General features: G+C 38.3%; 3 protein-coding genes across 3 annotated transcripts; 2 read left to right on the plus strand and 1 right to left on the minus strand.

Annotated features, from left to right (window-relative positions):
- Positions 1-431: 431 nt before the first annotated feature.
- MELLADRAFT_68590 (uncharacterized protein) lies at positions 432-2,833 on the plus strand (the record flags this gene model as incomplete). The annotated part of the gene is made up of 2 exons (XM_007417160.1): positions 432-1,980; positions 2,088-2,833. 2 exons carry the CDS (start codon positions 432-434, stop codon positions 2,831-2,833), a joined length of 2,295 nt encoding a protein of 764 aa, XP_007417222.1.
- A 2,118-nt stretch (positions 2,834-4,951) lies between these two features.
- Positions 4,952-5,456, minus strand: MELLADRAFT_68591 (uncharacterized protein; the record flags this gene model as incomplete). The annotated part of the gene is made up of 2 exons (XM_007417161.1): positions 4,952-4,969; positions 5,067-5,456. 2 exons carry the CDS (start codon positions 5,454-5,456, stop codon positions 4,952-4,954), a joined length of 408 nt encoding a protein of 135 aa, XP_007417223.1.
- A 4,174-nt stretch (positions 5,457-9,630) lies between these two features.
- On the plus strand, positions 9,631-10,945 carry MELLADRAFT_112718 (uncharacterized protein; the record flags this gene model as incomplete). Its single annotated transcript, XM_007417214.1, has 3 exons — positions 9,631-9,972; positions 10,564-10,779; positions 10,847-10,945. The coding sequence occupies 3 exons, from the start codon at positions 9,631-9,633 to the stop codon at positions 10,943-10,945; spliced, it is 657 nt and encodes a 218-aa protein (XP_007417276.1).
- Between the last annotated feature and the right edge of the window lie 222 nt (positions 10,946-11,167).

Raw genomic sequence — 11,167 nt, forward strand, 5'->3', positions numbered from 1 at the left:
GTCATGGCGATCCACATACCCATACCTTACCAGCTTCATCTGCGTCTCTCAACTCATTTCAAAGTTTTCCTTCTTCGGGTACAATCTCATTTCGATCTGGTACATCTTCATCTGTGACCTCCTTACAATCTCATGCTTCCTCTAGTCACTCTACCATCTATCATCGAGGTCTTTCATCATTCACATCTCAGAACATGCGACGCGCTTTCCGTGCTTACGAGGATCGTGAGGATGAAAGAGTTGAAGATGGCTTAGAGATTGATGCTGGTAGTCTTCGATCTGAACGATTGCGAAGTCGGACTAATAGCTCCTTGAGCTCAGCTAGTAGTCAACAGACTGGATCTCATCATCATCGACCCGCAGGACCTAGCTCAGCTTCATGGACTTCATCCAACAATCCACATCAAGGTGCAATCTATCAACAAAAACGAATGACCGTTCCTTTCCCATCTACTTCTACTCCTGTTCCTCTCAACATCCCAACTAGCTCAAGCTTTGATATCAAACACACCAAAGCGAGCTATATGCGTTCGATCTCAACACATTCGATGGATCTCAACGCACTCCATTCATCGAACTCGATCGGAAGTCAACGAAATTTCACTAGTGTTCATCCATCTCCTAACCATCGTCCTACATCTGTCGTCAATCCTTCGTATCCTTCCACTTCCACTTCGAGGGCTAGTCCCAATCTGTCTTCATCTCGACCTACATCTGTTGTTTTACCTACCATCAAACATGGCTCGTCTGATCACGTTCCATCCACTGGCGAGTCTCTTGAACCCTCGCGTTTTCGTAACAAGAGCTTGAGATCAAGTCCTAGTAATGGTGAATTGGCATCTGCATCTGCTAATACTTCTACATCTATCACATCTCGATATAATCCACAACCACCTTCTCGAATAAAGTCACCCTTGGGACAAGCTATCTCTCGACCTGGTAGTAGTCATTCTTCTAGGCCCGGTAGTAGTCAGTCTATCAAAGCAAGTCACCATCTCTCACAGCCCCTTCGAACTCGGACATTGACTACTGCAGGGAATAGTCAGCAACAACAGCATTCAACCTCAATCAGTCAAAGAGTCCTCAAACATAAAAAGTCAGCCGTGTTTCACAAAAGCCTTACTTCTGGGGCCCAAGATGATTCACACAGTACACCTAAACAAACTACTCCTTCATCTTTATCACTATTGACGAGTAGCTCTCATCAATCCTCCAATCCCAACACTCATCACAGTCGCCTTCTTGCTCGTAAACGGTCGATGCCGTCCTTGAGTACGGAGACAGTGGAGAACCGGCAATCAGTGGGAGTTTTCCCCAAGTCTACCGCTATATCTGGTACATCATCTTCATTATCAATGAGGCCCAAGTCAAGACAAGATAGACCGCCTGGGTCGAACACATCAAATACAAGTACAAGCTCATCGACAATAAGTAGCTCATCTAGACCTAATCATTCGGCTAATGACTTGATGAGAGGTCATCATAATCTGTCTACACCACTTGCTACCATTGCAGGATCACCTGACCGACCTGATCTTACTGGTCATCAAAAACGAATAACAGATCAAATGAACCAATCAAGGCCTAATACACCGCAAAAACAAACTAGAGGATTGATGATGACGACGACCAATAGTAATTCGAGATTGACGATGCCTACAATTGCGAGTCGATTGAAAGCGAAACCATCGATTGTACAAGACAAATTAAAGAGAGGGATCAGAAAAGTGTATGGAGATGGAACGGAATTAGATGAATTTGATGATTTACCTACGAGTAAAGAAAAAGAAAGAAAGTTTACGACACGTGGGAAAGGAGAGAATGTAAGTACGATTGGATTAGGGATTAAGAGTAAGTTGATTGAACAGAGGAAGGTGGAAGGGGCTAGAAGGCGAGCGGCTGCTAGAGCTGGACATGTGCTTTCGGGTGGTAGTAAGAAAGGATTGATTAGACAGATGAGTGAAAATACTTTGGCTAAGAGTAAGTTTTTTTCAAAAAGAAAATGTGAGACCAGAGTTAGATTTAAGGCTGACTTGGAACGCGCATTTATCTTTGTGTTTTTTTTTGGCTAGCATCTAAAAATTCAGAGATGAGATGGAATTCCCATGATTCAAGATGGGAAGGTAATGAATCGATTTTAAGAGCGTTTGATAATGTATTATCATCATCATCAAGACCAGCATTGATCACACAACTTTCGACGATCCCATCATCCGCATCATTTCATCATAAACCAGAACTTCATCATCATTCATCAAGTACGACGAGTGGGATGATCGGTAACAAAGCACATAATCATACAGTAGGAGAGATGGTCTTTGATTCGATTGCAATGTGTTGGAGATCTAGAGCACCTGAACAAGAGATTCGATTGGAGATTGAATTGGATGAATCGGAAGAAGATGAACTGAAGTTGATTGAAACCATGGCTCCTCCGAAATCTTCTTGTAGTTTGTCTTCTGGTTCGAATTTGATTAAACCATTTATGAAGAACCAAAGCCAAGGATTCAAGAATGAGTTTCATCAGTATCCCGAATGTGTGAAACGAGCGATTATGGGTATGAATGGAACGAATTCGAATCAAGAAGAAGTTACGGAAGGAGGAACAGGAGAAGTGGGAACATTGGTGAATCATCATGAGTTTAAGGAAATCGAAAGTTTGATTGGGTTTTGGAATTCGTGTGTTTTGGCCGAAGAATCTAATAGGAAAGAGTTGAGGAGTTGGATTGGTAAGAAAAAGAAACGGGGTGAGGTGGGATTTGGAGTGGGAGTTGAGGAAAGGAAATATTTGATGGAAATTCGAAAAGTTTGTTTCTTTCCCCCTTTTTTTTGAGGAGAGAGAGAAGTGGTTTTGGGTTGACTGATTTTGGGTTTTTTTTTGTTTAGTTGGTCATGGATCAGTAGTCATTCAATGTGTGTGTGTGTATTTTCTTTTTGAATTTATATTGTGGAGGATTAAGTTGATTTTTTTGACATGATTAAGGAAGAAGAAGAAAAGAAAAGAAAAGAAAAGAAAAGAAAGATTTACAATTTTCAAACCAATCCTTTTTGTCCTTGTTTTTTTTTTGTTTTTTTGTTTTTTTGATTTTTTTGATTTTTGATTTTTTTTTGGTTTTTTTTTTCAAGGTTTTTCGTTTTATCTTTCAATCGACTTTTTCATTTACAAAAATTCCAATGAACCATCCGAAAAACTTTGAAAACATTTTGCTTTGATTTGCTTTTTCTATATCTTTCTTTTAGATTATGAGTTGTTTTTTTTTGCGAAAATATATAAAAATAATCAATGAATTTCTTAACTCGTGTTTATTCTTTTTTTACTCCTTTGGTTTCTACGGGGTTTTTTTTATGGGTTTTTTTTATGGGTTTTTTATGGTTTTTTTTTGTGTTTTTATACTTTTTTTGTTTTTATACTTTTTTTGTTTTTATATATAATTTTTTTTTATTTTTTTATTTTTTTGAATGTTTGATTTTTTTGAATGTTTGTTTTTTTTGGGGGCAGGAGAAGGGTTTTTTTGGTTTTTCATTGAAAATATGAACCATTATTTTATCTTAACAATTCAATATGATTGTTTGAATATGAAGAAGAAAGAAAAAAATGAAAAAGTAAGGTTTTGGGGCCCGGGGTTACTGGTTGGGTTTGAGAAGACGGGTCTTTTGGGGGGTTCCAGTGCTTTGAAAGTTTGAGTTTGGAAAACTTGATTATTTTTTCTTGATGTTCAACATACAAAGGAATAGTTATGGTTCTCAAACCTATGCAAAAATTTGTGCAAGTTTCGAGCAACTTCTGTGCAAGACATGAATAGAACTTGCACGGAACTTGCACGTCGGTCTCGCACGGTTTTCGTACCAGTTGGAACAAAATAGCTGGGGTCGTCAAAAAATTTAATGCGCAAGATTGGTGCAAGAAATCTTGCACGGATCTTGCACGTCGGTCTTGCACATTTCTTGCACAGGTTTGAGAACCATAAGTATGAAAAAAGTGAAGATTAGAGTGTAGGAGAAAAGAATGAATAGTACATAGGGTTTTTTGTTTATGCATGAGAGAAAAAGTGGGAATTGAACTGAGGAGTACTTGATGTGAAATGTAAGCAAGGAATAGGAGTAGGTCAACATTTAAGACGGTAAGAACTTCATATACTACAAACAATTACTTAAATAGAATGTAAAACAGTGAGATTCAAGATATCAGGTTTATATGAAAAGCTGAACTGTTGTTACTGATCAAATGGGAAAGAAGAATTTAAAGGTAAATGAAAGTTGTTATAAAACATATATTTGATGGTTGAGGCTTGATAGAAACAAAGGGGATTTGGTCAACAATACAAATGAACCTTTTGAATGAGAAAATCAAAGATAATCATAGATTGACAGTTTATAAAGATGAAAAGAAACTATGTATCTTTCAAAATTTGGATGGAGTCTGGTACATTGAAGTTTCAATTTCACATTCAGAAACCAAGATCTTGGGACTTCTTTTTGGGGAGAAAACTCGCATTTTGTTTGTCTTCAACTGGAACAAGGGAAGTAAGATCTTTTCAAATCCAAAATAACAAACAGATAGCCATGTAAGGGTACATAGGATCCCAGTACCATATAATAGTGAAAAGACTTCATACATCGGAAATAGCCCAGACAATCAGTTGATAACAAACAACAAAGATAAAAAAAGATAATTTTCAACAAAGATTTTTTCAAGATTTTGGTAAACTAACATCATAACTAACCAACAAACTAGAAAAATCAAAAAAAAATCAACAAAATATATATTCAAAAAAAGTATTTTTTTGGGAGAGAATGCAACCTGTGCAAACTAAGCTAAGATTCGAAAAGTAAAATAAACCAATGAGTTAGAAAGCTTTTCGAAATCCAATTGAGTTTCGAGAGGATAAAGATCAACAACTTACCAGATTTTTTAAAAAGACTATAAGTACTTGATCAAATCCTGATTTCCCTAAGCTTGATTCTCGTTCTATTCAAACATCACAAGAGATAGAAATCCAACATTATTAGTTTATAATGTATTTTTGATCCCATCATTGATTTAAGAAACAAATCCTAACACTTACTTCTTTGTGATTTACTTCTGATTTCAATTCCGCTTGTCGCAAGGTTATCAAGTTATTAAAGTATCCATTCAAGTAACCCACCGAGTTTGCATAACCGTATCCATTATTGCAATTCGAAGCACTCCAGCAGGTGGTTCGGTAGTTAGACAGACCACAACCTAAGATATAACCATTACCACATGTATACAATGGGTAACCATAGTTGCTGGCATAATTCCCAAGGATATTGAGAGGTAAACCAAGACCAAGAATTTTTTGACGGATCGTGTTCGACTCTGCTGACATTTGTCCAACAGTCTGTTCTGAACGAACCGAAAGAGTAGAGGGAGCTGCGAGGAGAGATTGGAAGAGAACAACCATAGCGAAGATAAGAATGGCAAATGAACGCATATTGTCTAGTGAAGATTTGTTTGATAGATTTGATTGAAAGGTTTTTTGTCGGTTGCAGTATACAAAGTGAGATGACTAATTTATCCAGTAAATAGTTATAGTGATCTGGTTGATCAAAAGGGAAATGGACGAGCTAAAGATGAATTTGTAGGATGTGGAATGAGGATGAAAAGGTGACGATTCAAGCCTCATTTTATACCTGATTCCTTGCCGCTCATTCCTCCTCTCGTCAGAGACACATTCCAGTCATCTGTGTTCCCTACTGCCGGGCATAGCGATAGACTGATGTTCGTAGATGGACTAGTGTACCGAAAGCAGATCAACAGTGTCAAAACCATCCTTCGGTTTGCTTTTGACGCCTCCTTCATGGGATCCCACACGGAAATCGGATCTGCTGAAATGTTGATCGATTTGACGTGAGCTTGATCATATTCAGAATCATGTGACTGCTGGAAAGAATGCCAAGTCCATCTCCTCGACGATCCAGGATGTGTTTGTGGTTTTGTGTGATTCTATTTTTTTCATTATTCATCTTCAAAGTCCGACCTACTTTCAACACATCATCCATTCATATCGGGTCATGGTCCCTTTTTGGAAAAGGAAACAATCAGCTTGAACTCCGAATCACAGAAATGTTTGAGTGAATCCGACAGGTTTCTTAGTATAAACTCTGATAGCCAGTAAGATTATAATATGGTACTATAAGTTTTTTTACAACCTTATCATGGAATGGACTTTTGATCAAAAAGGTAACATTGGAGATGTAATTAGAGAGTAAGCTGAGGGTTTGTTATTACTTCTTAACGTCCAACATATAATGGAATAGTTGTATGGAAAAACAAATGAAGATTAGAATTAGAAGAAAAAAATCATTAGTTTCGGTCTATGCATGAGAGAAAAAGTGGAAATTGGATTGTGAAGTCCTTACGTGAAATGTAAGAAATGGAATGGTTAAGATTCAAGACTATAAAAAATTGATATACCTTACAAACAATTACTTTGAATGTACTGTGAATCTGAGATTTAAGGTATCAGCTTTACGTGGAAAGCTGCACTGTCTTACTGATCAAATGGAAAAGAAGAATCTAAAGGCAAACAAATTTTTTTATAAAAAATATGTTTGAGTTTGATGGTTAATATAAAAAAAGGGAATTTGATAAAGAAGATAAATCAACCTTTGAAATAAGAAAATCAAAGATGATCTTATAAGATTTGAATCAATCATGATTCATAAGGGTGTTTTCACTTAGGCCGCGTTCACTTAAGCGAATTTTCGTGAGAATTCGCATTCTTGAAAGTCAAGAAATCGCATTCTGTGAAATGCGTTCGATTCCTTAATTACAAGCATTCTGTAATTTACAGAATGCTTGTAAAAAGTATTTTTTCGTGTCATTTCAAGAATGCTCTATCAGAGCATTCTATCGAAGAAATCACATTCTGTGATTCTCAATTCTTCTTTTTTTTTGATAAATTCGGACAAGTCCCTGTCCAACGTACGGATCACTCCGATTTTGGACAAGTCAGCCTTTCACGTACAGATTCCCATACGTCTCACCAACCATCCTCTATCATCTTCTGTCCTCTATTGTCTTCCACCACCTTCTTCAACCTCCACTACACTACTCAACCTATTCAACATGTCCGATTCCGACACAAGTGATGTTATTAGGGACTGGGCGAAGCGCTGCAAAAATCCAATTCAACCGTAGTTGAAATACTATCGCAAGCAATCCAGCCCCTGTTGAATCAATATCAAAATTCCCTATTTTTATTAGTCAACTTCATGAGACTAAAAAAAATAGGGTGGCGCATAGCCGGTTGCCATCATCTGATGGGCTCTCCAATCCAAAACTTCCTACTCCTCAGCCAAAAGCCTTAGGCTGACCGCATCAGGATTGCCTGATATACCTTTCACAGATAAGGCTGTGGCCCTGAGCTCTCCGGTGGTGGTGCCCACGGGGGAGCCCGAAAAGGAAGTTTGTACCTTTGGGTTGGGGTCCTCATGAAGAACCCCTTGCGAGATAGACGTTGGAACATCCTATAGAAGTTGAGCAAGCAATCGGGTCTGTGGGAATATGGCCTTGGGAATGAACCCGGACTCAGCTTTGTCATCCCAATGAGATTTTGAACGGGGCACTTGGACATGCGAAAGGTCAGTGATATGTTCCTCCTGTTTAAATCTCTTCGGACAACTTCCTTGCTATACTTGCGCTAATTCAGGTGGCAAAATCCTGTGCTCGTCCGAACTTCGCCCAGTCCCTATTGTAGATCCACCGAAAGCCAAGTCCAAATCAAAAACAAAGTCGAAATCACAACCAAAGTCACAACCAAAGTCACAACCAAAGTCACAACCAAAGTCACAACCGAATTCAAAACCGAAATCAAAACCAGTCAACAATTCAAAGCAATCAAAAGATAAGAACGAAGAGATAGAGAAAGTCAAACCTGCCGCTACCGGTGAAGCATGGGATCTTCGACATACATTGTATCTTATTGATGAAGTCAAACAACAAATTGACCTTGGGCACGGAAACGATGGTGGTCTCAAGACCGAAGGATGGAAATCAGTTCGGACCAATTACAACAACAAATTCGATAGTGACGAACCTTTGAGCCGATTGAAGAATCACTTCCAAAAGGTTAGACTTCATTTTATGCTCATTTTCATTTGTATTTCAATTGAACTTGGTAAATAACTTACTTGATGTTTTGATTTGTAGTTAAAAAAAACTTACAAGGCTTTAGATAAGATAATGGATAGCTCTGGTGCTCCTGGAGTTGATGTGATTACTGGCGAGGTCAACACTGATAAGGATTGGTGGGACCACTGGATTAATGTGGTAAGCAGTTGTTGTTTTTATTTAATATCTTTCATAGCTGATGAAATTGTCTTGATGCTTTGATCATAGGCTGGGAATAACGACGCCAAACCCATCCAAAACAACGGTTTTGCAGCATATCAAGCTGTAGGTACAATCATGCCTGAAAAGCACCTTCGAGCCAACGGCAACAAAGGGTTTGGAACTCAAAGCAAAAAGAAGATAGTTGCTGTAGCTGAAAGTTCAGATGTGAATGAAGAAGGTAAGTCCAATCATGTCATCTGAACTTTCAGCTACAGTGATTCAGATATTGATTTCAATTCCATCAATCGAAGAGGAAGATGGTTCTCAATCTCAATCTCACTCTCCTAATTCAGATAAGGCCGACAATTCTGATATGGATGACATCGATGATATCAAAGGGAAAGGTAAAGGGCCTCCTCCTCCTCCTCCTTCACAAAAGAAGCGCACTAGAAATGTGAGCTCACCTTTCCTTTCTTCTGATTGTTTTCACCTTGTTATATTCCTGATTTTCCTCGAATCTTTTTTGTTTCTTTCTTTCTTTCCATCCATCAAGTCTCAGAAGTACCAGCTCACAGCAGCTGAAATGGCACTAGACGACGGCAGTGATGATGATGACGAAACCCCAGAGAAACGATTTGTCCGGAACAAACGAAGCCCAACCGGACCCTCAACTTCGACTTCCAAGCGATCACGTACCACTGGTCCAAAGCTGGTAGCGGAATCAATCACTCGAGCTGTTGACAGGTGTGCTGGTTTGGTGGAAAAGGAAGAAAGTGATAAGATAACTGTTATGGATGTCTATTATGTGACAGTGATTGTAAATGACATCATGTTGTTATGCTAATTACATTTCTCTCTATCAATATCTTTATAACCTATTAGCATATTGTTATATATCTATTGTAGATTTGGTTGTAGATGGATTGGTCTTTCCTCACCTTTCCTATATCAACTAACATTTCTATATCAGGTTAGTTATACAAGTATGCAATCTTACCTTTCCTATATCAACTAACATTTCTATATCAGCTGTGATCCATCTTATCAGGTTATGAGCCCCATCACGCAGATTTTATAAGAAAAATCAAGCTGAAAACCGTCTTCGAAGACTATCGAAAATCATCGATAGTAGTAGAAAACCGGTTTTAGAAAACTTTGGAAAGTTCCGTCTGTAAACAGACGATAAACTAGGATTGATCGATCCACAAACTCCGACAAATCTCCGACTAACTTGTTCAAATACACAAAAACTTTAATATATGCTGTATTTTGAACTCTATCTAATAACTCTTCTCTCGATATCGTTAAACTTCTTATCCTCGTTATCTTTGATGTCAAATCCAAGTGCCACTGCTGGTGAAAAGACTGTTCCGTCGGTTTCTACGTCTTCTTCTACGTCACGTGTACCTGGATCGTCTTCTCATCCGAGAACTAGTGTCGAAACCAAGCCGTCAACCAATATGTCGTTCAATAACGAAAAATTGGATGCTACCGGATGTCGACCACTCAAACCACCAGGTGAATTGTTGAATTACCATTATTGGCAATTTGTTATGGGTACTGTTATCAAAGGCTCTTCCTTTGGTTATGTACTGCGAGATAATCAACCGTTTCCGCTACCATCTTCTGACGAACAAGCAAGATGTAAAGTTTCGGCTTTGATTCTACGATATGTAGATCCTGCCAACATCGAGTTTCTTTCTCCCCATCCTGATGATCCGTATAATCAATGGAAGGCTTTGCGTGAAGCGCATCAAGACGCTTCCTCCGGATCTATAATGTTTTGGTTGAAGAAGTTGGTAACTGTTATGATGTGATAGTATGGATGTTGTGTGTTACAAGGTTATGACATCATAGTGTTATGCTAATACATGTTTCTCTCTTATAATATGTTTATAACCAAATTGTTGTTAGGTATATATATTATAGATTGGTTTCTTCTTCACCTTTCCTATTCATTCTAATCTTTCTATTCTAGGTAAGTTTATCACTACTATGAAATACTACCTTTCCTATTCATTCTAATCTTTCTATTCTAGTCCGTGATCCATCTTATCAGGTTATGAGCCCATCTCGTGAAGATTATAAGATAATCACACTTTGAATAGTCGGTTTCGAAGACTATCAAATCTCCGATACGTCTAGAAAACCGTTCTAGAAAACCTTGGAAAGGTCCGTCAACGATACAGACGATAAAGTTCTAATCGATCGACATAATACAAACTCCGAACTGTACTACTGCATTCATCTTCAAATACATGCAGTGTTATAAGGTTCTTCTCATCTTAATCTTGTTCGTATTCAATCAATTCTTCTTCATGTCTAATCCTAGTGCTACAGCTGGTGATAAGACCACTTCGACTTCATCTAAATCTCCTGGAACGACTCAACAACAAACCGGTCAACAGCAAACCGGTCGGTCTGAGTTAAAACCACCGATCACCATGACTTACAACAATGAAAAGTTGGAAGCCACTGGTGTGAAACCGTTGGAAGCTCCCGGTGAATCTTCGAACTATCATTATTGGCAATTTGTCATTGGTACAGTTATTAGAGGTTCCTCTTTTGGTTACGTCATACGCGATGTTCAACCTAATCCATTACCGGCGTCTAATGAACACGATCGATGTAAAGTTTCGGCATTAATCTTGAGATATGTAACCGAAGCGAACATCAAATTTCTTTCGCCATATCCGGATGATCCATTAAATCAATGGAAAGCATTGCGTGAAGCGCATCAAGATGCTTCATCAGGATCGGTCATGTTCTGGTTAAAAAAGCTTGTCACCGCTAAAATGGGTGATTCGTCCATCACGTCTCATCTCGAAACCATGGCTGCCGATTACCAACGTTTCAAATCTTTGGTTA

Source organism: Melampsora larici-populina (assembly GCF_000204055.1).
Source record: "Melampsora larici-populina 98AG31 unplaced genomic scaffold MELLAscaffold_69, whole genome shotgun sequence".
NCBI classification, from domain to species: Eukaryota; Fungi; Basidiomycota; class Pucciniomycetes; order Pucciniales; family Melampsoraceae; genus Melampsora; species Melampsora laricis-populina.